This window comes from Littorina saxatilis, linkage group LG5 (genome assembly GCF_037325665.1).
Source record: "Littorina saxatilis isolate snail1 linkage group LG5, US_GU_Lsax_2.0, whole genome shotgun sequence".
NCBI classification, from domain to species: domain Eukaryota; kingdom Metazoa; phylum Mollusca; class Gastropoda; order Littorinimorpha; family Littorinidae; genus Littorina; species Littorina saxatilis.
The window spans coordinates 49,010,903-49,038,886 of NC_090249.1; the positions used below are offsets into that span (position 1 = coordinate 49,010,903).

A 27,984-nucleotide genomic window follows, 5' to 3' on the forward strand; every position below is an offset into this window, starting at 1 on the left:
CTGAGTGAATGAAATAAAAACAGGATACGGGGAAATACACTTTGAATGTTTTTATTGTCATGCAGTCATTTTGTTTCTTTTCCAACATCATTAAAAACAAATTCTGCATCAAATGGCACCACTGAAACAGCTAGTGCCAGCCACAACCAAATCACAATTATTTTTACTGTTTTATTTGTTCAAGGCAATTTGAATCACATTATGAAGACACTGCTTTCCTTTCGGTTTCCCTTTATGAACATTTGAATTCAACGTACAAAACAGTGCCAAATACTTCTGAGATGCTTTCTCAGTTTACCATACATTTTGGACGAAAATTCTGCTATTTTTAGAAAGACAACTCATGTCAACATCTACCCACTGAGAGCATGTCAGGTGAACTGTTAACATTTCACAAACTATCTCATAAATAAACAAAATGTCGTCATGAAAACATTCAGTCTTGCATTTCTGAAGAATGACTCGCATGGATAAAAATAATCATTTAAAATAAACAGATCTTTTCCATAGTTTGCATGAACTGGACAATATAGTTTGATTTGCATGCAAAAAAGGAAATGCATCTGGCAAAACTCTTCCAGAAACTTGTCCTACATACAATCGGTAACCATTGAATTCTGAAATAAATAGTATTTACACACAAATAACAAACAGCATTTACAACCCATTTGAAAGAAAGCTATCAGATCTTTACGAAAACTGTTGATGTACATTCTCTAATGAAAAGGAAGTAAACCATGCCTAGAGAATAAAAACATGCCTTAAAAATAACAACTGTGTGAATGGTGCTATACTGAATGAAAGAGTGTGACATGAAGTTCTTGTACATCATTGTAAATCAGTGTGAATGACGTTTTAGTTTAGATGTCAAGCGCTTAGAGCAAGCCTTTTTAACGAAAGTTTTTGATTTAGCGCTATATAAATGTTCTTATTATTATTATTATTATTAAAGAACAGTTATTTTACCAAACAATTAAGAAAGGTGTCAAAAGCCTGTGTTTTATAACTTTTAATACCAGTTAGACAAATAAATAAAAATACCGCTGAGATAAACAGACAGTAGTTTAAAAACATACTTTACTTCTTACACATGAACTAGCCTGAAATGAGAAACCAATGCCAAAAAAAAAATTAAAAAAAATAAAAATGGCAAATAGATCACCAAAAGTCCAAATGAAGAATGAATGAAATGCGAGGATGATGGCCAATAATCACAGATGTGCTTCTACCCAGATGCAACTTTAGTCCATGCCGTCTCCACCAAAGTGAATGCGATCACTTCCGTCATGAAAATCTCGGTCCTGGAAAAGAAAAACAATTACACATTTTACAGACAGCAGATATACCGCTTAAACTGATGAAATGTACCGAAGCGTTACAACAAACAAGAGTATTAAGGCACTGTTTGGAAAGTGTAGGCAGACTTATATGTGACCCTCCACCACGAAATGAGTCGCATGTCACCTCGCGCGGTTCTGCGCTAGGCTTGATATAAGTCCGGAGAGTGTATGGTAACAATGTGAGGGTCACCTTAGTCACAGGCTTATAACTCAAACAGTTTTCGCTCTTTTGCAAAACGGGTTTCACCACTGGATAGAGCATAAAAAACTCTTTAGGAAAATGTAAAAATATGAAAATCATGCAAAGGTGACATGCGACTCATTCCCTGGTGGAGGGTCACATATGACTTTTACAGTTTTTGAATGTTACTAGTGTATCTTGCTACTGTTTGGTACACATGTAAAAATGTTGTCACATGTAAAATTTGTTTCTGCACTTTTCACACATTTTTTCCCCTCAAATGATACCAGTATCTGAAGTCATGCAAAATCCACACTAAAATTGAAGATATTGCCCAACATGTGTTTCATGACAAACAGAGGAGGTGGGGCCTCACGTGTACTCCCCCAGCACAACACTTCTCTTCACTACTCAAGATCTGCCCGGGCTTTAACACGGGATAAGAACGGGGCGGGGAAATAGCTCAGTCGGTAGCCATGCTGGCTTCAAAACCAGTTGTCGCTATCGGCATGGGTTCGATCCCCACATTCGGCGAAGGATTTATTTCCCAGAGACAACTTAGTGCAGACTCTCCTCGGTGGCCGAACACCCCTGCATGATAAAGAACCTAAGTTCACAGCGAAAGCCTCCGGACTTGGAAACACAAATACACCCATGTAGGAAGAAAAACATGTCGCGTAAGGCGAAATTACTACATTTAGTCAAGCTGTGGAACTCACAGAATGAAACTGAACGCACTGCATTTTTTCACAATGACTGTAGTCCGCCGCTTGTGCATAACGGAGTGAAACTGACGAGCCTGTTCAGCGCGGTAGTGGTTTTGCTCTGCTGCATAGCACGCTTTTCTGTACCTTTCTTCGTTTTAAATTTCTGAGCGTGTTTTTAATCCAAACATATCATATCTATATGTTTTTGGAATCAGGAACCGACAAGGAATAAGATGAAATTGTTTTTAAATCGATTTCGGAAATTTAATTTTGATCATAATTTTTATATTTTTAATTTTCAGAGCTTGTTTTTAATCCAAATATAACATATTTATATGTTTTTGGAATCAGGAAATGATGTAGAATAAGATGAACGTAAATTTGGATCGTTTTATATGAAGAAAAAAAAATTATTACAATTTTCACATTTTTAATGACCAAAGTCATTAATTAATTTTTAAGCCACCTAGCTAAAATGCAATACCGAAGTCCGGCCTTCGTCGAAGATTGCTTTACAAAAATTTAAATCAATTTGATTGCAAAATGAGGGTGTGACAGTGCCGCCTCAACTTTTACAAAAAGCTGGATATGACGTCATCAAAAGTATTTATCGAAAAAAAGAAAAAAACGTCCGGGGATATCATTCCCAGGAACTCTCATGTCAAATTTCATAAAGATCGGTCCAGTAGTTTGGTCTGAATCGCTCTACACACACACACACACACAGACAGACACAGACAGACACACACACACATACACCACGACCCTCGTCTCGATTCCCCCTCTATGTTAAAACATTTAGTCAAAACTTGACTAAATGTAAAAAAGGGTCGCGCCGTACTGTATGGCAGCTTGCTTTCCTCAGTGAGAAAGCAGCCCGAATTTTGTTGAGGGTAACCTCACAGGACTATATGAAATCTTACCCTTATCGGAGTGTTATCCTTAGCCTTAGCCCTCCACATACAAGAAAAGCAACCTTCTTCTGCACAGACTACCACTAACACACAGTGCAAACACCTGTATATATCCACACTCACAAGGCAGGTTGGAAACATTCAGACTATCATCACTCTCAAAAGCGAATGAGAAGATCACTCTCAAATATGCACATTGTGCAGGTTTGTGTGTGTGTGTGTGTGTGTGTGTGCACATGTGCGTTTGTGTCTGTGTGTGTTCATGTGTGTGTGTATGTATGTATGTGTGCATACCTAAATGTGTAATTGTGTGCCCGCGCATGTATGTGAGTGTGTACATACTTGTGTGTGTATGTTAAGCATAGATCAGCATCTTTTGAAAACATGAAATCATGCAGCCACCAATGAAGCTGACCCAACAAAGCACAGACCAGCAAAGCAACTCCAACTCTACAGTAATACCGTACCTTACCTAGAAATACACATTCTCCTGCAAGAGTTGCAAAACTTCGTTAAAGGCACAGAAAGGAACCATCCTTCGTCAGGATGGTATGGAAGTAAGGAATGACCAAGCTTACAGAAATTCAACACATTTAAGACTAACACATTTTTCAAGGAAAGTGAAAGTCTTTCTTTCTTTATTTGGTGTTTAACGTCGTTTTCAACCACGAAGGTTATATCGCGACGGGGAAAGGGGGGGAGATGGGATAGAGCCACTTGTTAATTGTTTCTTGTTCACAAAAGCACTAATCAAAAAATTGCTCCAGGGGCTTGCAACGTAGTACAATATATTACCTTACTGGGAGAATGCAAGTTTCCAGTACAAAGGACTTAACATTTCTTACATACTGCTTGACTAAAATCTTTACAAGCATTGACTATATTCTATACAAGAAACACTTAACAAGGGTAAAAAGAGAAACAGAATCCGTTAGTCGCCTCTTACGACATGCTGGGGAGAATCGGGTAAATTCTTCCCCCTAACCCGCGGGGGGAAAGTGAAAGTCTAAAGCCATGTTAAATTTATAAGGGCTTAGCCATATATCAGTTCACATATTATATTAAAGAAAACAAGCAGTAACAAAAAACTATAGTTTCAAATTGATGAACTCAGAAATAACTCTGTCGGGTTTGTATGGGTTGTGAAAGAGTGAATACCCTTGCTTTCATTGAGGCAAACTTTCCCCATGTGCTCCTTGTCCACGTGTTCCAGACACATCCCTCGCTAGTGACTAGTGTTCCACTGTACTGTTTAAGGGGGCACATCTACCCAAATCATCGTGCAACATCGTTATAAAATCACAAATAATTGTAATTGCCTATTTTCTTATTGAAAATTGGTATACCTGTGTGAAATTGAATGCTCTTTTTCATGGAATTTGTTATAAAGTGCTTTAACTGTAATGTCTGTGCAGAAAATTAATTATCTAATCAAATACAGGTTTTAAAAGGTGTCAAAATTTGATTTTCGAAGTATATTTGCAAAGAACAAAAAAATCATAATTTCAAGAAATCTAAAGCAATATCAAATCTGAAGGTTCAGAACCCAGCTACTACATTGTTTATCATGACCACCAAATATCAAAAACATCATGCTAGAGGTGTTGTCAATATTGTGTAAAAAAAAGTGTAGGACATTTTGCCACCTTTTAAAACCTGTATTTGATTAAATAATTTATTTTCTGCACATACATTACAATTGAAACATTTTATAACAAATGCCATGAAAAAGTGCATTCAATTTCACACAGGTATACCAATTTTCAATAAGAAAATAGGCAATTACAATTATTTGTGTTTTTGTGTGATTTTTTAACGATGTTGCATGATAATTTGGGTAGGTGTGCGCAAACACCCCCCCACCCCGGAAATTAATGAAGATTCTGTGCTTACCTGGTTGAGTTTCTTGAACTCGACAATCTGCGTAAAGATGTGCTCCAGGATGTGCTTAGCAGTGCGGTTATCCTGTGGCAGGTTGTGTGTCACGCCGAGGATGTCGCCACACTCACGCACGTAGTATTCCAGGTCATCGTCCGTGCCTGAACGATTACATTATTATTTGATTATTTTTGTCTGTTTGTCCTCCATGGGGACTTTGTTATCCAATGGCTACACACACCACCCAAAAAAAGCACAGTTACATACACACATGTTGATGTATGAAGACATGGTTATCTGAGAGATAAGTTGAAATATTTTGTAAATCTAAACAAACAGGAGTAATGGTATTATTCCTGACATTTCTTTGCAGCAGAAAAGACAGAAAAATACATATGCTGCAAAACAGTTTCTTGGTATATATAATGGCTAAAATTTTTTTTTAAACATTCACAGTTACACACACACAACATGTTGCAGTATTATGACATGATTATCTGAAAGAGAAGTTATTTTGTAAATCTAATTTCAGAAACAAACGAGTGCCAGTATTGTTCCTGACTTTTCTTTGTAGCAGAAAAACACCAGAACACATATCCTGCCCACGCTTTTCTTGGTATCTATAAAATAGTGCTGTCGACAACAGTTCAATTGAAAATGCAAGAGAAACGTACATTTGTTGGTGATCTGGGCCACCCTGACTTTCTCCGAGGAGAACTGTTCATCCAGATCAAAGAGCTCCAGGGAGGGAGGTGGCATTTCTCTGAACGTGGGAGGGAACACCTGCAACATAAAGACATACATGGTGCACAGGACATCTTGCAATTTGGGGTATGTCACCCTTTGATCCGTAAAAACAAGTGAACAAGTTACAACCAATACCTTCTTCTTTTTCTTCTTCGTTCATGGGCTTAGACTCCCACGTTCACTCGAGTAGATTTTTACGTGTATGACTGATTTCGGGGGAGGCATGCATGCTGGGTATTTTCGTGTTTCTATAACCCACCGAACTCTGACATGGATTACAGGATCTTTTCCGTGCGCACTTGGTCTTGTGCTTGCGTGTACACACGAAGGGGGTTAAGTCATTAGCAGGTCTGCACATAAGTTGACCTGGGAGATCTGAAAAATCTCCACTCGCTGTATACACAAACACAGAAAGAGAGACAGCTGAACACAAACAGATATACACCACCAAAAGTATTTCTTCCAGTATTTTGGATTAATAACTGATTCGAGGCCTGGTTCCTTCCCTGCAATACTGGAAAGAGGGGTGCGGGGTGGGTGAGGGGGGATAGGGAATGGGGGGTAGGGAGTTAGACAGAAAAAGAGAGAGGAGCTTGACAAGAAGGCGGTTGTGTAAGGATGTGTTTGTGTCACACTCACAGTGTGTGTGTGTGTGTGTGTGTGTGTGTGTGTTTGTGTGCGCACGTGCGTATCTGTGCGTGCAAGTGTGCTTGTGCGGGTTCATGCATGCATGCATACGTTAGTGTGAGTGTGAGTGTGTGTGTATGTGTGACTCACAGCAGGTTGAAGTGGAGGCAAGGGTGTTTCAAACTGTGGTGTGATCAGCGTCAGTGGCTCATGTTTCACATTCAGCTGCTCATAAGCCCTGCACACAAGCGCAAACCAACCTTTAAACACACTCCAACGTAAACACATCTTCAGTAAGATAACAGATTTTGAGAAAACAGAATCAAAAAGCTTTCGGGGGAGATTCTACACGAGTGGGAAAAGTCAGCACAGTGGAACCTGCCCTTGTGACCACCTCTCGAAAAAGACCACCTGTCCACAAGGACCACTCCGAAGGATCTCAGAGGAGTTTTTCTTCTACATAATTCACCTTTCCATAACGACCACCTGTCTATGACGACCACTTTAGGTCGAACTCGTTGTCGGTCGTTATAGACAGGTTCGACTGTATAATAAAAGCGACCTTACATGGTTTGAGTGATGATCCCTTGAATAACTACAACAACAACCTGACTCATGAAATCAAAGCTAACTCCTTAGAGGTTCTCAATCAGGACAAGCCATTATTAACACCCTGCTGCGTTTCTGTGTGCACTCTTCTTTCTCTTCTGCGTTAATGGGCTTACTTGATGGACTTGGAGACGAGACTGGTGTCCAGACGGAAGAGAGAGTTGTCAAAGAGAGTGGTGATGTCACGCGGAATGTCGTCGCTCTCCTGTAGACATGTCTTCAAGGCCTCTGACAGTCGTGCAATGTCTGGCAGCTGGTTGTAGTCTGCGATCTAAAAACAGCGAGGTTCTGTGAAGCACATCTTTCACTTTCCCTCTCAAACATATAATCCAAAATTTTAATAATAAATTTTCATTTAATTAATATACTTACCCAACTCACATATAGCAATTAACTCTAGTTCAGTGCTGGTAACGCTGTACGCGTTCCCCTTGGTAACAAGGGAGACCACCCTAAAAAAGAGTGATCCATCCCATAATATCAGACCGATGTCCGGTACAACATCCGTATGCGTGCGCATACGCCGCCATTTGTATCATTCGAACGAAGCCCAACTCACTACTTTTTTAGAACCCAATACCACCACAGCGGGGAGGCGGGAGGGTTTAAACGATGTGAGTTGGGTAAGTATATTAATTAAATGAAAATTTATTATTAAAATTTTGGATTAAATTACATATTACCCAACTCACATATAGCAGATTGCTACTATAGGTGGTGGGTACTTACCAAAACTAGGCACGCAGGACCTGTCCCGCCGCTACCATGGCAGGCAGCGCGGAGCTTCCATCCTGTCTGACAGAAGCGACGTCTCTGAGGTAAAAGTTGACGAAAACGTCCTCAGAGCGCCAATACGCAGCTTCCAGTACCTCGGCTAGCTTGCCGGACCGAAGAACTGCCACTGAGGATGCCCAGGCTCTCGCCTCATGGGTTCTAGCCGCGGTGAGAGGCAACACTGCCCTAGCATCACCCGACTGCACTAGCCACCAGGCATATGCTCGTTTGATCAGAGTGGAGATCCATTTGGCCAGAGTCACCTTCGCTATATCCTTACACCTAGCCGTGTTTAAAGATATGAAAAGAAGCTTTTGACTTTCTGACCTAACAGGCCGAGTTCGAGACAGGTAACATCGGAGAGCTCTCACAGGACAATTTGCAATATCGGGATCTCCAGGAGCCAAAATCTTGCTCAAGGGTGGAATGCGCAAGATTGGAGAAAGCTGGCCAGGTTTCTGGTTTTTCGCGAGAAAGCCAGGAACAAATTTGAGAGAAATGGAACCATCCTTCTCGAACGCAATATCCTTGTCTAAACCCGACAAAGAATGCACCTCACTACCTCTCCTAGAAGTAGAGAGAAGCGTTAAAAACACAGTCTTACGCGTCAAATCGGCCAAAGTGGCTGACAAAAGAGGCTCGAACTCATCCGAGGCTAAGAAACGTAAGACCAGGAACAAATCCCATGCAGGGAGAAGCGATTTTGAACGAGCTGCTAAAAGGGCAGCCCCCTTAATAACACTAGCGATAACCCCTCCGAGCGAAATTTTGTGGCCTAATTGCGCGAGGGTCGAAGAGATCGCCGACCTCCGGACCCTAATAGAAGAGGGAGAAGCCCCCTGATCAGCCAACCAAGACAGATGGTTGGCTACATGAATAGACCTAGGAGAAAGAGGTTTAACCCCGTTAAGCGCGCACCACCTAGACCAAGAGGCCCAGTGCGATGAGTAAACCGAAGAAGTCGATTTTCTATGCGCATGTCCAACGAATCTCAGAGTAGGGGAAGAGGCCCCTGCCCTACGCAAAGCGCTTCTGACAGAATCCACGCGTGAAGGGCCAGGATCTGTGGGTTCTCGTGCTGAACGCCTGACCGAGGCTGCACGAGATCTCCTCTTTTCAGGGCGAGAGGGATTGGGGGCCGAACTGCTAGACGCAGTAGGTCGGGAAACCAGTGCTGGCTTGGCCACAGAGGAGCGACCAGAACCAGCGCTGGTTTGTCCAAGTCCACTTTCCTGAGGACTTTGCCTAAGAGGCAGAACGGAGGGAAGGCATACGCCGGAAGATCTGACCAATCCACTTCCAGAGCATTCACCTTCCAGGCCAGAGGATCCGGGAAGGGGGACACAAAGAGAGGCAGTCTCGCCGAAAACCTCGTCGCAAAGAGATCTATCTTGGGCTTGTCGATCTGCGACCAAAGCCGCTGCAAAGACTGGTGTGTGAGAGTCCACTCTGAATGAACAATCCTGTCCCCTCTGCTCAAAGTGTCTGCAAGGACGTTCAGACTGCCCTTCAAGTACACTGCTGACAACAGAATGTGCTGGGCGTGACACCACTTGAGAATGCGACATGCAATATCGGAAAGACTGTGAGACCGAGTCCCCCCCTGCTTGTTCACATACGACGCCACGGACATGTTGTCGGTGTGAAGACGTACATGACTGCCCTCCAGGAAAGGCTTGAACGCTAGAAGCGCCAGGGAAACGGCCTCCAACTCCAGTACATTGATATGTAGGGAGGCCTGAGAGCAATCCCAAACTCCCGAAACCATGTGCTCGTCCAGATGAGCACCCCACCCCGTCAGAGATGCGTCCGTAAACAACTCTCTCTCCGGCGGTGGACGAACAATGGGAACACCCCGGAACAAATCCGGAAGAAGCCAAACGCCTGTGGTCTGCTGAAACCAAGTTCCCAGTGTGATCGGAACACTCCAGTCCTGGGATGTCTGATCCCACCTTGACTGCAGGGAAGCCTGAAAAGGCCTCTTGTGAACCCTGCCCAACGGAATGAGGGAAGCCATGGATTCCATCTGACCCAGAACCGAAGTCAGAACCCTTGCACTGGCGTGATTCTCTCCGTAGAGAGACCGAATCAGACCCTGAAGTTTGTCGATCCGCCTTTGAGACGGACGGACAGACCACCGAAGTGTGTCGAATTCCATGCCCAGGTAAGTAAACGTCTGGGATGGTTCCAACTCGGATTTTGTCAGGTTGACAGAGAAACCCAGCTGTGCCGCCCGACTCAGCACCCTGTGCGTATGAGCCTCGCAAAGCCCCCTGTTCTGGTGAAGGATTAACCAATCGTCCAGGTATGCTCTGAGACGGATGCCTTCCTGTCTCACAAGAGCGCAAAGCTGCCTGACCACAATCGTGAAAATCCACGGAGCTAAAGACAGGCCGAACGGCAGAGCCCTGAACTGGTAAGCTTTGCCGCCCCACGGGAAGCGAAGCCACTTCCTGTCCGCGACATGTATGAGGACGTGAAAGTAAGCGTCTGTAAGATCGATCGACGTTGCCCAATCTCCCGGCCGTAAGGCCTCCCGAACCGAGGTTGGAGTTTCCATGGTAAACTTGATTACTCTCAGAAACTTGTTCAAAGGAGAAAGATCTAACACCGGCCTCCACGCCCCCGAGGCTTTTGGCACTACGAAAAGTCTGCCGTAAAACCCCGGGGACCGCGCGTCCAAGACCTCCTCTATAGCTCCCTTGAGCAGCAGAGCCGAGACCTCCTCCTGGACTGCGTTCCGTGCCACCAAATCCTTTGGCGCCCTGCAGGGCGGGATTATCCTGACCAGGGGAGCCTTCTGCCCTGACCAGAGAAGCCGGAACCCCGAACACACTATCCCCGTGACCCACTTGCTGGCCACCAGTTGCAGCCAGGAAGAAAGGGCCCTGGACGGGCCGCCCGCTACAACTAGCGCGGGGGCCACCGGGATGTGTTGTTCGGGGAAGTTTCATTGGGGGTGAGGCTTACGCCCCGACCCCCTGGAACCCCCGAAAGACTGACCCCTCTTAGGGTATGGAGCTCCACGCCCCCTACCCCTGGAGGAGAATGACTGCTTCTGGGCCTTCCCACCACCTGACGAAGACGTCTGAGGCTTAGCGGAAGAAAACGCCTGAGTCTGAGACTTGCCCTGAGGCTTCTGGAAGCCCTGTGAAGCCAAACGCGCGATCGCTACATCCCGCGCGTCCTGCGTCTCTTTCTGGAGTGCATCGAAAGACGCCTGCCCTAAGAGAGACCCCTCAGCAAAAGGGGAGACCTTCAGCCGCTCCACAGTCGCGGTGTCCCGAAATCTGGACCCCGACAAGAAGGCTGACCTCCTTGACAGAACTGCGTGAGTATACAGCCGGGCAGACAAAGCAACCTGTTCTCTAGTCACCTTGCCCAGAGTAGCCAGCAGTGTGGAAACATCTGTCGGCGACGCATCGAACCGAAATTCAAAAGGATCAAGAGATGTGGCAATCGATCTGGACAAAGACCTTTGCAGAGACTCCGACACTGACGTGAGTTCCAGCAAAGACCTTCCAACTTCCTCCACAGCCGCGAGAGAACCGTCAGTACATGGGACAACTCTATCCCTACTGTACCCGTCTTCTCTCAAAGCAGCAAGTTCCGGCGTCACCGGAAGTGCCCCTGACGGCAGAGCAAAAGAGTCCATCAGATCCAAAGGATAAGGGGTAAGCTTGAACTTCGGAACACCGGAAGCAGCCCGAGCCCCAGGCTGAGCCAGCCAAGAGACGACGTCTTCCGGGGCCTCGCCGTGCTGAACCAACAACGGCACCGCCGGTTTGCGTTTACCACACAAGACGTTAGCCATCTCATAGGCAATAGTTGACGATTCCCGGAAGCGGAAGCGAGGCCGTTGCTCCTGTGCACTCCGGAAATCGTCAAAAGCAGAACGAGGTGGGTGAAGCTGAGCCTTGTCCTTCACCACCCCTTCCGGAAAGTATCTGAACGCCGTTTCCGCCGCCAGCGCCACTGCGGCTGACAGCTTCGCGGGCAAATTCAGTTGGGAATCCTCTACCACTGAGGCATCCCCGTCTTCCGCCCTACACTCCGACTCGAGATCAAGCTCGGAGCCAGGAGGCAGAACATCAGACCGTTTATCGTCGGCAGAACCGACCACTTCCTGCCCCCTGGGCGGAAGAGGACTAAAACGGTCCCCGATATTCTCATAAAGAGACGTACGGAGGCGTTCGTCCTTTCGCTGCTCATAAGAACTCTCACGACATCCATCGCCAGAGAGAGCCCCCTGAGCTCGCACACCGGCAAGCGGTGTAGACATACCTTGTACTGGTGTCACATTCAGAAGAGACACCAACTTGGTACTCCCATCCTGCGAAGCATGGACATCCGCCCGAGTCACAGTCGCCGAAGGCTTAGCGGAAGTCGAAGCCGGAACTGCAGGAGACTGCCGTAACTGTGCTAAAGAGAGAACATCAGAAACACCCGACGGAAGCGCACGTAATTCCTCCCTAGTGGAAGATAATTCCGACGCAAGTGTCGAAACTTGAGCGCTCAAAGTCAACAATAAAGACGCAACTTCAGCTGGCGCTAACCCAGGGCAGCCATCTGAAGTTGAAGCAGAAGCAGAAGCAGAAGAAGAAGATCTTTTGCCCGAACCACCACTCTTGCCAGAACGTAAACAAGCCTGACCGGAAGTTAAACTGACGTCTGCTAACACGGGAGATTTAACAGAAGTTGAATCAGAAGAAACAGACGCGGATTTTCCTGCGCCCTTCTCTCTCCTCGAGCTACGTTTAGGAGGCGTATCGTCAGGCACCTGCCTCGAACTAGGCTTCCTATTCACGCTATCAACAAGCGCAGCCTCCGCCATAGCGAAAGAACTCACGAAAAATTTCAAAGAAAAACAATTTCAGAAAAATTTCACAAGTACAAAACGAGCGACGAAAAACGTCGCTAAAGTTATAACAAAACGGAAAGATCTCACCACACAGCGTAGGTAAAGGTGAACAGTTAGGCGACGACCAAGGGGAGATGCCAAAGCCAAAGACTATGACAAAATGCTGAAGACAGCAGGAGCGTACATCAGGAGCGTCCTTCCCAGTTGAACCGCTGAGAGAGAATGATACAAATGGCGGCGTATGCGCACGCATACGGATGTTGGACCGGACATCGGTCTGATATTATGGGATGGATCACTCTTTTTTAGGGTGGTCTCCCTTGTTACCAAGGGGAACGCGTACAGCGTTACCAGCACTGAACTAGAGTTAATTGCTATATGTGAGTTGGGTAATAATATGTAATTTAATCTGGACGGACACGGGCAAACTTTGTGTGCAGACCCAGAGAAGGTATCCATGTCCCACTGCGTGTCACCACAGTGGCACGTAAAAGACCTCAGTCATTCTGCCATAAGTGCAGGTGGCTGATCACACCTAATTACACGCACACAGCTGGGTAGCGTGGCTCTTGTTGCTTCTAACTTTCCACTGGGAGGAAGCGACTAAAATTTCCCAGCATTGCCATAATAAAGTAAATGAAATGAATTGAAATGAAATCTCTTGTTGTTTGAGCAAGTTGTTTTCAATGTATTGAGAGTCTAAAATAAGAAGGAATTCTCAAGAAAAACCAGGTCACTCAATTCATACCCTCTCTCTCTCTCACCCATAGACTGTACGGGGAGGCGGAGGGGGATAAGCTGCATATCTTTTACTTACCTCAGGGTCCTCAGCGTCGATTGTGTTGAGTTTGAGTTCATCTGTCGTCAAGAACTGTATCAATACGTCCTGCAAAGACACACTTGGGTGAGAAAAAGTCACAGCAGAAAAATAACCTTGGGGAAATGTAGAAAGTCTACAAAATATATGCAGTGTTTCCATGCCATTCCATTACCAAATAGTTACTCTATGTACCGTACTTTCCGGGTCATAAGGCGCGACTTTTTTCCTCGAGTTCGACCCCTGCTAAGAAGCGCCTAATCCGTGTATGAAATACGAAAAAAATCAAAGAGACCGCTTGAGTACCAGTCAAACAACTTGTGATAATGCATGTTTCAGCTACTAGGTACTGCCCTGCCTTTGATCTGGCCGCACACACAGATTTCCACTCTGTTAAACTCGGTCACTGACCGGTCACTGACCCCGATGCAGGAAGTGTTTCCTCTCTCAGATATGACAGGGAACCACCTCTGATGGCAAAAACTGGGTCATTGACCCCTGGGAAGAAGGTCGTGTCTTTTAACAAGGCCACCCAGCTATCACAATGCCTTTGATCTGGCCGCACACACAGAGCACACATATTTTCACTCAGTTAAAGTCGGTCACTGACCGGTCACTGACCCCGATGCAGGAAGTGTTTCCTCTCTCAGATATGACAGGGGAACCACCTCTCATGGCAAAAACTGGGTCATTTTGGTGCGCCCTATCGGCCCCCTGTGTCCAATGGGTGACTGGATTACAATTTTTTTTAAAAAGAAGGGGGTGCGTCTTAGATAACGAAGCGCCTTGTCACCCGGAAAGTACGGTAATTTTGTATGTACCTGTGCATCTTATTCTGCCATTTCAAACTCATTGTTTTGCTCCGCGTTAGGTGCAATGCAACAACAAAAAAATCTGTTCATAACAAGTATTGCTAGAGATTCACTTTTTTTTTTTACTGGAAATGTGAACATTAAGTACCTAAAAGCGAGACAGTACTTACCAAAATCTTTCCATTCTCTTCTTTGTCCAAATACTGGTCGCTGAACATGTGTGTTGAACCTAGGACCACCAGCTTGCCTTTGTTAGCCTGGAACAAAACAACAGTTTATCATTAACAGTCAAGTCAATAGTATCAGCACCACCAATGCATTTTGTCTACATAATTGTGTTCACACACACACACACACACACTGCACAGACACACACACACACACAAAGAGAAAAATATACTGACACAATTTAACTTCCATTTAGTCATCTACTAGTTCACCTTGTGAGTGTAGAGAGCACAGACAGGCCTGTTGAGAGAAAAGCTGACACTATTCGTTAGAGAAATTAATCTGTTAAACATTTTCAATCCAAAATTTCTGAAGGTACTGAGGTGCATTTAGAACATTTTCTTTCACAAAGAGTGCAGAGAAACAGTTTTTCACTGAGTCTCACTTCACCTTGTGAGTGTAGAGAGCACAGACGGGCCTGTTGAGAGGAAAGCTGACACTACCCGTGGAGAGAACGGCCGCTGCTGGCTTCATCACGTTCAGTGTCGCTCCGAATGGGTACAAGAAGGACAGGGCTCTGGAGAAGAGAAAAACACACTGAGATCTCAGAAAAAAACATAAGTTTATAGCTTGTTGTTGATTCTAAATATGTTCACACACACACACACACACACACACATTCGAAATTAACTTTGTCGGGTTAGTAGGGGTTCAATCAATCAATCAATATGAGGCTTATATCGCGCGTATTCCGTGGGTACAGTTCTAAGCGCAGGGATTTAAAAAAAAAATTTTTTTTATGCAATTTATATCGCGCACATATTCAAGGCGCAGGGATTAATTTATGCCGTGTGAGATGGAATTTTTTTACACAATACATCACGCATTCACATCGGCCAGCAGATCGCAGCCATTTCGGAGCATATCCTACTTTTCACGGCCTATTATTCCAAGTATGGGTTGTGAAAGAGTTAATACTCTCGGAAAATATGAGGCACGCTTTCGCCCCCATTGCTAGGGATCGGCTTGTAATAACAAGCGGGAGAGCTTTCCAAGGGTATTCACTCTTTCACAACACATACACGCCCAGCAGATTTATTACTACTGTTTAAACCAAACAAAGGGAAGTAATCGCTCCAAATATGGACAACAACAGTAAATGAGATTTATATGGAACAAGTCTTCTGGCACTGGAGAAAACGAGAAGTATTAAAGCAAACAAACAACTTACATCCTAAAAGAAATTTGGCTCTTGAGGGTTGACACTTTCCTCAGATTTCAGTGATAACATTATTCAGATCACCAAAAATTAGAGAGAAAATTCAGAAGAAAGAAAAGGATTGAAGCACAGTATTCAGAAGAAGCAGCTTTTTTTCTCCTTTTAAAAATCCCACATTATTTAGCACAAAAATTAAGTGCTTACTGGGATCACCTACAAATTAGAGAGAGAAAATTCAGAAAAAAGAACTGTATCGAAGCACAGTATTCAGAACAAGCAGCTACTGACACACAACGTTATGACCACACACTAATACTTACTGAGAATTATTTCCATCCTCATCTCCGCCGAATGTGAGAGTTTTGCCTGCTGCCTGGGCCACCGCTCTGAAACCGCAAACAGTCTCAATCACATTCATGAAAGTATGGAAATAATCAATAAGTTTAGAGTTCTTATGGAAATTTCCGCCATATGTGTGCTTGTGTATGTACATGCATGGGTGTGTGCGTTAATTAAGTACAAATTGGTGGAACAGTCACATCGCTGCACACCAAGCTATGGGGCAGCACTCAGGACCTGGAAATGACAGCCCACTTCGTCAACATCACGGGCCAAAGAATCTAGACACAGCCATCGTCGAACGCTGAAGAAGAAGAAGAAGGTGGAACAGCACCCACTATAAGACTTCCCCCTTTTGCAAGACCTTGATTTGTCAGAATTTCTGTTCATAATATCTGTAAATTTACCCCCATTTTTAGACATCCTCTTTTTTAAAACATGATTTTCTAAGATTTTTGAGATCTTAGAAGGGGGGTTTCTACTGTACTGAGTGGTTGGTGTGGGGGTTTGGATACGAATGACTGATTGGAGTGCGACTGATTGCCAAGCTGTTTTCTTAGTATTTTAACACACTAGGCTGAATAAACCCTTATGAACTTGATCAATTCAATGTATTCAAGTTTTAGTCAATTTCATATTGCATCTGCTAAGCTCTTAAACACCAAAAGTGACTGTTATTTTTTCTTCTGTAACACAGCACTTAATTCACTCTACCTTACTTTTCTTGGTCAACTGTTTTTGCAGCCACTCACAAAATCATGATTATTTACCTGTTCAACACGCCGTTTGTAACCAGAGCCTCCTTGGGGTGAAAATATTTGTAGTAGGAATTTCTCACCACAGCGTCTGCAGAATGGAGTGAACATGTGTACTCAATGAACACAAATAATGATCAAAGAAGAAGTAAAAACGAACACAAATGAAACAAAATAATAGAATATGTAATACAGTATGCACAATGAGTGTAAAGTAACTGCACAGAACAAGAACAAGTCTTAATTGTTTAAGGGCAACCAGCCCCTTACATTAATAGTTAACTTCAAAGTTGTGTCATTCCATCTCAGATGTTCTGGGCAACTTGTTAATCACACTTATGGAAGCATCAAAACCAATTTATTCAGACTGCAGTAAGCTGATCGACTCTCCAATCTCATTCACCTATCCCAACCATTGTCTTTTTGCTTGATGTATTATTTTCTTACTGAAATTGTGGTCATAGTTTGTATTTTTTCTTTTTGTTATCACAAAGAATGTCTGTGAAGAGAGAGTTATCTATCTATTATAGTCAAAGAGAAAAATACAGAAAACAAAAACAAAGATTACACAGCAAAACACAACCGGTACATTCAGATGCATTTGTACATCACCCTTCAAAAACAATGAAACCCTAGCACACAAACTTTCACTGCAAAAGGTTATTCCAGTGGAACCCCCCTTTTAACACCCTGTTTTCTCAGATTTTCTGATCATTACTTCTGTAAATTTACCCCCATTCTACGACTGCCCTGAGGCCTGATTATCTCTGATTTTCGGAGGTCTATAAGGGGGGTTCCACTGTATTGCAAGTACTGAAAGCGTACCGTTGTTGACCATGACTCCGAACTCTTCCAGGAAGAAGTTGATGTTGGTCTCAAACTTGGTCTCCCCTCCTTCGCCGATCATGACGAAAATGCTGCCTCCCCCTTCAATGTATTTCTTTAACGCTGCAAACTGAAACAGAAGCAAATGATAAACTACCAGGTGAAAATTCTGCTTGTACCCTAAAGGGAAATTAGCTGATAAACTGCAAGGGCCATGACTTCAAAATACTCCCAGCAGATATGAGATAATGAAAATGTTTTTAAAAAAAGAAGCCGAAAAGCATGACCCCCCCAACAATATGTAATTTTGGGATCTGAAGAATTATATCTGGAGCTTTGAAAATGCCCTAAATATGCTAACTGGTACAATTATATCATGTCTGCCTATGAATACCAACCCATGGAAATCAAAATGAAAAGAAAATGTTGGACCTAACTTATGAGCAGGAGAAAGATTTTTATCATTTTTACATCCATCACCAACCTCTGCAGCAGTGAATTTCTCCCTGGATCCAGCTATGACAAATATTCTGGCCTGAGACAGCTTATCCCCTGTGATCTCATCTTTGTTCCTGAAAACAACAATGTTCACCATTTCTTTATGACAATGAACAATGCATAAATTATGTATTGCTGTGATTAAAAAATGCTGGCGTGACAGTGCTGCCTCAACTTTCACTAAAAGCAGGAACTCTCATGTAAAGTTTCATGAAGATCGGTCCAGTAGTTTTTTCGGAATCGCTCTACACACACACATGCACACAAATACCACCATGCGCGTCTCGATTCCCAGTCTATATTAGAATATTTAGTCAAAAGAAAAAAAGCACAATTCAATCTTCATTCCTTTTGCGATAGCAATCCTGTCCATAGGCTTACACAACTGCGTTAATGATCAACTTCTGTCTACAAAATGAAACTCACCCCACCAATTTCCATGTTGATCGCAACCGTCTGTTCAGAGATTTAAAGCCATTGCTGAGAGAAAACAGCTCACGCTTTGAAGAGCTGAACAGAATGATGTTCCTTTGGGCCTTGTCACCTTCCATTTTCTGCAAAACAAGAAGAGCAAACGCTCGATCGAGTCACTTTCGCAGTTCTGAATATTATATGAGGCATCAGATGGACAGGAAGAAATTGCTATTCACAACACAATGAGTCACGTTCACATAAAATTTGAGCCCGGTCACTTTTATAGTTTCCGAGAAAAGCCCAACGTTAAGTTGTGTGTTGCCGAACAGAAAAGGCTAGTTATCTCCCTTGTTTTTCTGATAACGTTCGTAAAAGGCTACAGATGTAAATACTTTGATGTAAAGAATAATCCTACAAAGTTTCAATCACATCCGATGAACTTTGTCAAAGATATAAAATGTCTAATTTTTCCTTTGACGCTGACCTGTGACCTTGAAAAAGGTCAAAGGTCAACGAAACCATCGTTAAAGTGTAGAGGTCATTGGAGGTCACGACTAAACAAAATATGAGCCCGATCGCTTTGATAGTTTCCGAGAAAAGTCCAACGTTAAGGTGGTGTCTACGGCCGGCCGGCCGGCCGGCCGGACAGACTAACACTGACCGATTACATAGAGTCACTTTTTCTCAAGTGACTCAAAAAACCAAGGACCCATTTAAATCGAAAATTTTTATCTAAATTTTGATTTGATTAATATACTTACCCGAATCACATGATTTGCATTGACCCACTTCGATGCTTAGGTTATGATAAAAGCTACCCCGTCTAGGTATAAGGGGAGCAACCCCAACTAAAAAAGTGACTGCACCAGCATGACTGACACCCTGGGTTACGTCCCATGTAGCCTACTACGTCATCAATGGTGCTGGTCACGTGATACCCCTTCAATCGACTAATAGAACATTAAAATATCGAGCGGGGCAGGAGGGAGGGAATTACTCATGTGATTCGGGTAAGTATATTAATCAAATCAAAATTTAGATAAAAATTTTCGATTATAATTACATATTCTTACTCCGAATCACATGATTTGCAGATAACTCCAACCAGGAGGTGGGTAAGATCAAAAAAGTTCAAACTCACCATCAATTTCTGGAAATGCACTGGCCCGCTGCCACCAAGGCAGGCAGGGACCTAGATCCATCGTTACAGAGCGAAGCGATGTCTCTCAGATAAAAGCTGATGAATACATCGTCTGATCGCCAATAAGCTGTATTCAAAACTTCGCTCATTCTGTGGGACCGCAAGACGGCCAAGGAAGAGGCCCAAGGCAGCAATGTCTCCCTATTAAACTGATAAAGACAAAAGCCGAGCACCAGTAAGCTGTGTGCAGGACATCATCCAACCTCCCAGACCGTAAAACGGCCGAGGAGGAGGCCCAGGCCCTGGAAAAAGAGCTCGGGCTGAGCCTAGGGGAAAGATAGCCGATAGCTACGCCAAGGCGGAGGGAAAGAGAATCCCTCGCCAAAAAACTGGCCCACTGCCAAAAATCAGGAAAAGAGCCGGTGAGAAAGAAAACATCTAGCTCACTCCAAAACCCTTGCCAGGAACTGGCCCACTGCCAAATGACAGAACGAGGACCGAGAACCAACCTAAATGACAGTCGCAATGCCGCTCAGGCAAAAAATGCGAAAGACAGCATCAGAGAGCCCGTAAGCTGTGCTCAGCACTTCTTCCCATCCCCTGAACCATAAAAAACAGCCCAGAAAGGGGCTCAAGCCTTGAATAACCCGAGCCGAGTAGAGGGACAGACAAGCTGCCCCCCCCCCCCTTACTATTGGAAGGAAATGCCAAAAACCCTGGAAACGCCTAAGCGTAAGGTTGACCGATCATAAATGAAAAGCACCAACCTTCCCCAGGACCGTAAGACGATCATGCCAAAGTTTAAAGCCTTGGCATGGAGAGAGGCCCGAAAGGCCGGAGAGATAACGGTCAGCTCCAGAGAGGAGTGACCTGTTTCCGAGAAAGAGAGAGAGACGTCTGAGTACAAAAAACCAGAGTCAAACTCAAAGAAAAATCTCAGAAGAGACGGTTACCAGAAGTCCACTACCAGTCCATGCAGAAGCATAGAGGGAGGTAAACAGAGGAAGAAGCGGCCTACGAAAAGTGTAAGCCGCCAGCAGAGCGGAGAACGCGGTGGCCAAAGCCTGATGTGACCGGAGACTCTAACCGAAATGACTAAAGTCAGAGTGATCACAAAGCAGTCTGCTTGTAGGTAAATGAAGGAAAATCAAAAACCCAAAGCAGAAACGAGACTGGAAAGGAAAACAGAAAACTGTGAAGTTAACCAGCCTTAAGACTCCCTGAACGAGAGTCCTCAAGAAGAAGGGCCCGAAGTAAATTTCGCGGCCGACCGAGCCCAGAAAATTCCTGAGTCTGGCTGAAAAACCAAACACGTCTGATACCTCAGAACAGAGAATCAGACACGGAACACAACAGGCAAGAGTCCGTAATAGATCTATGCAAGTGGTAGAAGGGTGACCTTAACAGGCAACCCACCCCACCGGAAGTCGACCCGACTCGCCTCATGGCAGGATGAGGGAGAAGAGGAAGACACAAAATCTAGAGACACGGAGACCGTAGTCGCCCATGCCAGTCAGGAGACTATTACACGAGCTAAGGCTGAGAGCCGTAACGCCCGTAGACCTGCCATCAAAGATGCTGGGCTGAAAGCCCGCACCAAGAAACCAGGAAATTAACTAGACCTCTACCGAAAGGGGAGGGTTAGCCAATAAAGCTGAGAAAAGTGATAGGCCACAAGAATGACCCCTCACCATGCATTGCTAAAACCAATGCAAACTCAGTAAAATCTGAATGTAACTTCCGAGGCCAACTCAAGTAAACCTTAAGTTTGGACGAAACACCAGAAGAAGTCCGATCGCTAGAGAAAGACAGAGTCTAAATCGGCGAAAGACCCACACGGACCGAGTCCAAAAGAGCAAACAACAACCACCACCACCAACAGATGAAATGGCTGTTGCACCAGCCGAGGCTAAAAAACCCGGATGCCCTAACGCCGGCTGTTGTTCCCAAAAAACACAGACTAAGACGTCTGTGAAAGGAAGAACCTCTCCGGATAAACCTGAGCTGAGGACTTAGCCTGAAAAAGCTGAGTCTGCTTAGGTAGAGCCCGTTTTGCTGCTTCAAAGCTTGAAGAGCAAAAGAAGAGACCTGAAGGTCCCTACAAATCTTTATCTCCTTGGAGGCCAGGAGGCCAAGGAGGCCAGGAGACCTTAGAGGCCAGGAGACCTTAGAGGCCAGGAGGCCTTGGAGGCCAGGAGGCCTTGGAGGCCAGGAGGCCTTGGATGCCAGGAGACCTTAGAGGCCAGGAGGCCTTAGAGGCCCGGAGGCCTTGGAGGCCAGGAGGCCTTGGAGGCCATGGAGGCCTTGGAGGCCAGGAGGCCTTAGAGGCCAGGAGGCCTTAGAGGCCAGGAGGCCTTGGAGGCCTTGGAGGCCAGGAGGCCTTGGAGGCCTTAGAGGCCAGGAGGCCTTGGGGGCCAGGAGGCTTCAGAGACCAGGAGGCCAGGAGGACTTGAAGGCCAGGGGGCCTTAGAGGCCAGGAGGCCGAAGAGAGACCCATCCACCAAGGGTGAAGAACTAAGGGTGTCTCTCATTGATTCCCCACAAACTAGGAATGGGCGAGGAACAAGTCCCGTCTGTACATGACCGTATGGGCATTGTGCAGAGAGGAGGGCCTTCTCCGCTCTAAATTCGCCCTAGCAAAGGTGGAGAAAGCATCCCCTGCGTCCTGCTCTTTACTGAGTGTAAAGGGCGCCAAGGACTCCGTAAAGGAGTGTCTCCGAAATGGAAGCAAGTTCCAAAAGCTGTCTGCCCACTTCCTCAGAGGGGAAGAGAGTCTGCTCAGAGAGCAGGGGACTCGAAACGTTCCCCAAAGAAGAAGTTCCGGCGTGACCGGCAAAGGTGCACGCAGAGGGGCAAAAGACGACAGCAAATTCCGGGACATCTTGGGCAAAGGCAACTTCCTCTGAGCCCTAATGTCCCGAAGCTGGGAAGGCCGGAGCCTGAAGCCCCTTTCCCGCAAGTCAACGGCCAAACTTCACCCCTGACTAAGAGGAGGATGAGAGGCGTCGAAGACCAAAGGCACAGGAAGTGAGGGGAACGGCAGAACCCACTACCGAAGTGTGTGGTAGCTGCTAATCCGCCTGAGGCAGGGAGCCTGCAAGCCCAAAGGGCACTGCTGACGAAAAAACCAGACTCAAACCAGATGGGACCATAGCAGGTCCACTATCCAGTGAGCCCCCACCTCCGGCCGGAGCCAGAAGCGCAGAGGTCGCGTACGATCGCCGACATAAGGCAAGGTTCAAACCGAACGTGACCGTAGTCTGTGCACTAACCAGTGAACCTACGCTTCCAGCCGGAACCAGAAGCAAAGCTGTCGCGGACGACAGCTGAAGTAGGGCAAGCTCGAACCAGAAGTGACAGCAGCCTGTGCACTAACCGGTGAGCTCACCTTCCGTCCGCAGCCAGAAGCGCAGAGGTCGCGTACGACCGCCGCCGTAAGGCAAGGTTCAAACTGGACGTGCCAGTAGCCTGTGGACTAACCAGTGAACCGATACTTCCAGCCGGAACTGGAAGCACAGCCGTCGCGTACGACTGCTGCCGTAGGGCAAGGCTCGAAACCGGACGTGACAGCAGTCTGTACACTAACCAGTGAACCTACGCTTCCGGCCGTAACCGGAAGCGGCGCTGTCGCGGACGACTGCTGAAGTAGGTAAAGGCTCGAACCAGAAGTGACAGCAGCCTGAGCACTAACCAGTGAACCTACACTTCCGGCCGGAACCGGAAGCCCAGCTGACGCTGACGACTGCTGACGTAGGGTAAGGCCCAAACCGGACGTGACAGCAGCCTGTGCACTACCGGTGAACCTACACTTCCGGCCGGAACCGGAAGCGCAGCTGCCGCGGACGACTGCTGACGTAAGGCAAGGCTCAAACCGGACGTGAACGTAGTCCGAACACTAGCCAGTGAGCCTTTTACTTCCGGCCTGAGCCGGAAGCAGCTGTCGCGGACGACTGCTGACGTAAGGCGGGGTTCGGACCGGACGTGAACACCATCTGCTCACTAGACGGTGAACCCCTACTTCCTGCAACAGCAGGAAGCCCAGCTGTCAGAACCGACTGCTGGAGTACGGAGAGGTTCAGACCTGACGTGAACACCGTCTGCTCACTAGCAGGAGAACATCCGATTCCGGAAACCGGAAGTGCAGCTGCCGTAAACGGCTGCTGCAGACACCAACCTTGTTGTGGCCGGATCCCCGGAGGGACATGCACTGTTGCGCTACCGCAAGCGGAAGGCAACAAATGCCGGCCAGGAAGAGGAGAAGAAGATCCCCAAGGGACCGTCCAGAAACATCACGGTGGACAGCAGCCTGGTCCGGAGAAGACCCAGAGTCTGAAGGAGAGAACGTCGCCTAACCCCCAGGCGGGGGGCAGAGCTGGCGACGAAGTCCGCCGCGGCAAACCTCGCGAACGAGGGAATCTATTTCTGGAAATAAGCAAAAGATACGTGCAGACCCCAGAGCCCTAGACTCTGGAGCCGAAACAGACGTAAAACGACAGCCTTAGAGGCCAAAACGGACGGCTGAGAGCCAGACGGCCAAACGTCCGTAACAGAAAAAACGGCACAGAACAACGTAAAAAATTGCCTAAAATTGTGCCAACATGAACAACAACGGAGTTCATCAAAAGAAGAGGCTGCTGAGGGATAGAGCTTAGCAGGGCCCAAGCCCTACCCTCGGCCTTAGCTCCCTCTAATTCTCATTAACGGCCATGTAAGCACCGAGAGAAAAATAAACAAACAACTGAAACTAGCAAAGTCCGAACGGACGCCAACCTTTCAGAAGCCAGCAAAGAGGGCAGCTAAAACCAGTTTAGGAGCTACCAAAGGCAGCTAAACAACTAGCTATACGAAGAGTTAAGCGTCCGAGTACGGACGAAAAATCAACATAACAACAACATGCTAGCTAAAAATGGCGACCAAAGAGGAAGCCACAAGTCTGAAAATAATAAAGTCCGTACAGACACAAACATTTCAGAAGCAAGCACGCAAATAGATAAGCACATACGTAACAGCTACCGACGGCAGCTACAAAGCAAGCTACAACAGCGTTAATAGCCGAACACGGCTAAAACAACAGAAGCCAGACAACGTGCTAATGCAAATGGCGACCAAGAGGAAGCCAAACAACTGCTGAGAACTTCAGAGTCCACCAGACATGCGAAATTCACAGCAGAAGCAATAAAATATACAAGAAAATATGAACGATCTCACCAGCTGCAAGCCAGCAAGAAGTAGACGGGGGCCGAGGCCGGAGGGTGCCGTAGACACAAAACCAGCCAGAGCAAAAGCGTACACAACCGTCACCCTTGAGTGATAGTAGTCGATTGAAGGGGTATCACGTGACCAGCACCATTGATGACGTAGTAGGCTACATGGGACGTAACCCAGGGTGTCAGTCATGCTGGTGCAGTCACTTTTTTAGTTGGGGTTGCTCCCCTTATACCTAGACGGGGTAGCTTTTATCATAACCTAAGCATCGAAGTGGGTCAATGCAAATCATGTGATTCGGAGTAAGAATATGTAATTATAAACTGTAATATGAAGTACTGTCATACAAAAAGTTAACAGATTCTATGCCAGTGTCTTGTATCAAGATGCATGCATCATTGCATGACACATGACCAGTATGAAGAGATACTGATAATATATTACAAGAAAAAAGTATTCAATTAGTTGCAGCAGGTTTTGCACTGGTAGAAGCCACAACAGCTTCTCTTGCTTTGAATTTCACGAGAACTTCGAACATGCTTTGCATCGAAGTTTGCAAGAGCTTGGAATATTGATAGGCTTTATTATCTTCTGTTAACTTAAACTATGAGTTTCCTTTGATTTTCATCATCAAATTTTTGAAATTTTAAACATTCACTCATCAGAACAATACATTTCTTTGGTCACAATCTGATCAGAATTCAGGAGACTTCTGAGGGAGTTCGTACTTAATTTACCCATTCACGTCAGGTTACTGCTGCTGTTACTGAATACTTCTATACTGCAGTTTTGAAACAATAAAACAAACAACAGCTTTTAATTTCTTCGTGTTTTATTCAGTCACATTCAGTATCAGCTAATCAAATTTAACATCATCATACTCATGAAATACCTGGAGCAAAATATTCAACCAGTTAATAATGCAGTGCCAGTGGAAGCAACATATGTACACAATCAGAAATTGACGATCAATCAACACATATAAATATGTGGCTATGGCAATTCCATCGACTAAATTCACTTGAACATAGTTGATTGATATCTCTTTTATGTTTTGAAGACAATGCCTGCTCGAAATGGCACGCTATTTTAACACTTACCTCTGTTTTAGTGGAAGTTCATGAGTTTTGAGCTTCGTTGGTAACAGGAGCAGAAAACTATTTCGCAGTGGATGTCGGGAAATACAATTTGCGATTAATACATTATGAAGATTCTTTCGTTTGGAAATACGTTCATTTTGAAGCGGAAGTAACCTGCATTTACATGGCGGAAGTTTCGAACTAATGACTGTCACCTGATATAATTGGGCATTTTTGTTGTCTTTTACAACTGTTAGGAGTAAGTGCCACACCAGACAGGCCAAGACATAACCCGACTGTAATATCACGACAGTTTCAATAAATTTCTGTTAAGGACACCAGTTCATTGACCTCTTTCCAATCGTCAGAGATAACGAGACAACAGATCGAAAGTAGGTCAAGAGGCGTGTCAGAGATCGAGCACTGGATGTCCGCTTTGAAGCACTTCCTTAGTTAGTGGATAATTGACTGCACTCGCAATTAGTAACACTCAACCGATCAAGGAGCTTCGTCTCAAGAGCGAAGGTATTTTTATTCCGAGAATTAGCGGCAAAACTGTTGATAATTCTAGTTTATTTTCTAACTTTTTCATTGCAAGAATATACAGTGAGAATGTTTATGAAGACGAAAGAACCGACTGACTAACCTAGACACACCCACCTGTTTTTTTGTTTATTTGTCTTTATTACATTTTGTTTCTGCATAAAATGGTGATGCATTGCCCTTAAAAGCAATGAGTTATTTTCTTTCTGACAATTTATCTTTGGACAGCATCAACAATGACAGTATATGAAATCAAATATAAGCATGCATTAAGTGTGGGGCTGTGACTAGACTAATGGTGATAACATTATCTCGCAGAGTCATGTAATTTCAGATCCTCTATGGCTGGCAGTTGATCAAGACGCTCATTGCAAAAGTATTATAGTATTAGTATTAATTCATATGTCTTGAATAACATATCAATATTACTTGTAGAATATAACTCTGAAACTACCGCAGAAGCAGTTCTTTGAAGAAGAACAGTATAAACACAGAGTCCCAGTCATTGGCATGCATGGTTAAATTACATATCAATTTAACAAAGAAAATATCTATGTTTTGTATTCATTTAAACACAGGTTTGTTAGTCTGTTTGCAGTCTGTTACAAAGATGATGATCACCATGATAAGTATTTCAGGATGTATAATACTTTAATAGTCATTGATAAATGGTAACACTTCTCTGTCTACATGATTTTTGTTTTTTTTAGCTGATTATTCACAAAAAGCTAATGAACAACAACTGCTGGTTTTCTCTCCCAGCACTCCCCCTCACCATAACAACAACAACAACAACAACATTCATGAACAACTGCAAAATATGAATAATTTGTGCAATAGTTAAGACCATGTAAGAGCTCACAGCGTTAAAATACACAGACAGACAGACAGACACAGTCAGACAGACACACACGCATGCACGCACGCACTCACTCACTCATGCACGCACGCACGCACGCACGCACGCACACACACACACACACACACACACACACACACACACACACACACACACACACACACGCACGCACTCACACACACACTCACACATAGAAACAAACGCACACACTACTTTATCAGTTGGTAAGTAAATTACAATCAATGACAATGATGATTTTTTAGATCTCAAGATGAGTTGGACACCAAGCGATCACACCGCTAAGGTGGGAAGCTTTGAGACCGCCGCCAGCCCAAGTGCATGCATCCAGGACTTTGAAACACAGGAAAACAAATTTGTGGTAAGTGCATTATCACAAGTTATCAAGTCAATGAGTGATCAGTCACTGAGTGTGTACAGCTCTTGGTCCAGTGGAGCCTCCCTGTTAAGACCTACACAAATCTGAGAAAATCAGAGTCTTGAAGTTATGAACAGAAAATCTGAAAAAAGCACGTTCTTAAAATGGGGGAATTTTTAATTTGAGGGGGAGGGGGGGGAGCTTAGAAAATTTGGGGTTCCACTGTACAGTGAAACCTCAATCTGTTTTAACTTAAGACCCCGGTTACTTGGATTTTTGTAGTCTGTAAAATTACC

At 45.0% G+C, this 27,984-nt stretch overlaps 1 protein-coding gene across 1 annotated transcript; it reads right to left on the bottom strand.

Annotated features, from left to right (window-relative positions):
* Positions 1-35: 35 nt before the first annotated feature.
* On the bottom strand, positions 36-26,043 carry LOC138967364 (intraflagellar transport protein 52 homolog). The gene is made up of 14 exons (XM_070339892.1): positions 25,932-26,043; positions 18,498-18,625; positions 18,058-18,145; positions 17,574-17,703; positions 16,764-16,839; positions 15,975-16,040; positions 14,886-15,012; positions 14,438-14,524; positions 13,456-13,524; positions 7,120-7,274; positions 6,545-6,632; positions 5,695-5,803; positions 5,036-5,181; positions 36-1,301 (listed from the first exon to the last, which is right to left on the bottom strand). Exons 2-14 carry the CDS (start codon positions 18,620-18,622, stop codon positions 1,242-1,244), a joined length of 1,326 nt encoding a protein of 441 aa, XP_070195993.1. The 5' UTR covers positions 18,623-18,625; positions 25,932-26,043; the 3' UTR covers positions 36-1,241.
* Positions 26,044-27,984: the final 1,941 nt, after the last annotated feature.

Coding starts and splice junctions, on each gene's coding strand:
- LOC138967364 (XM_070339892.1), bottom strand. CDS start 18,622: ATGGAAGGTGACAAGGCCCAAAGGAACATCATTCTGTTCAGCTCTTCA. Junction 16,840..17,573: donor CGGAGTCATGGTCAACAACG/GTACGCTTTCAG, acceptor TCCATTCTGCAG/ACGCTGTGGTGAGAAATTCC. Junction 7,275..13,455: donor TCGACGCTGAGGACCCTGAG/GTAAGTAAAAGA, acceptor CGCTGTTTTTAG/ATCGCAGACTACAACCAGCT.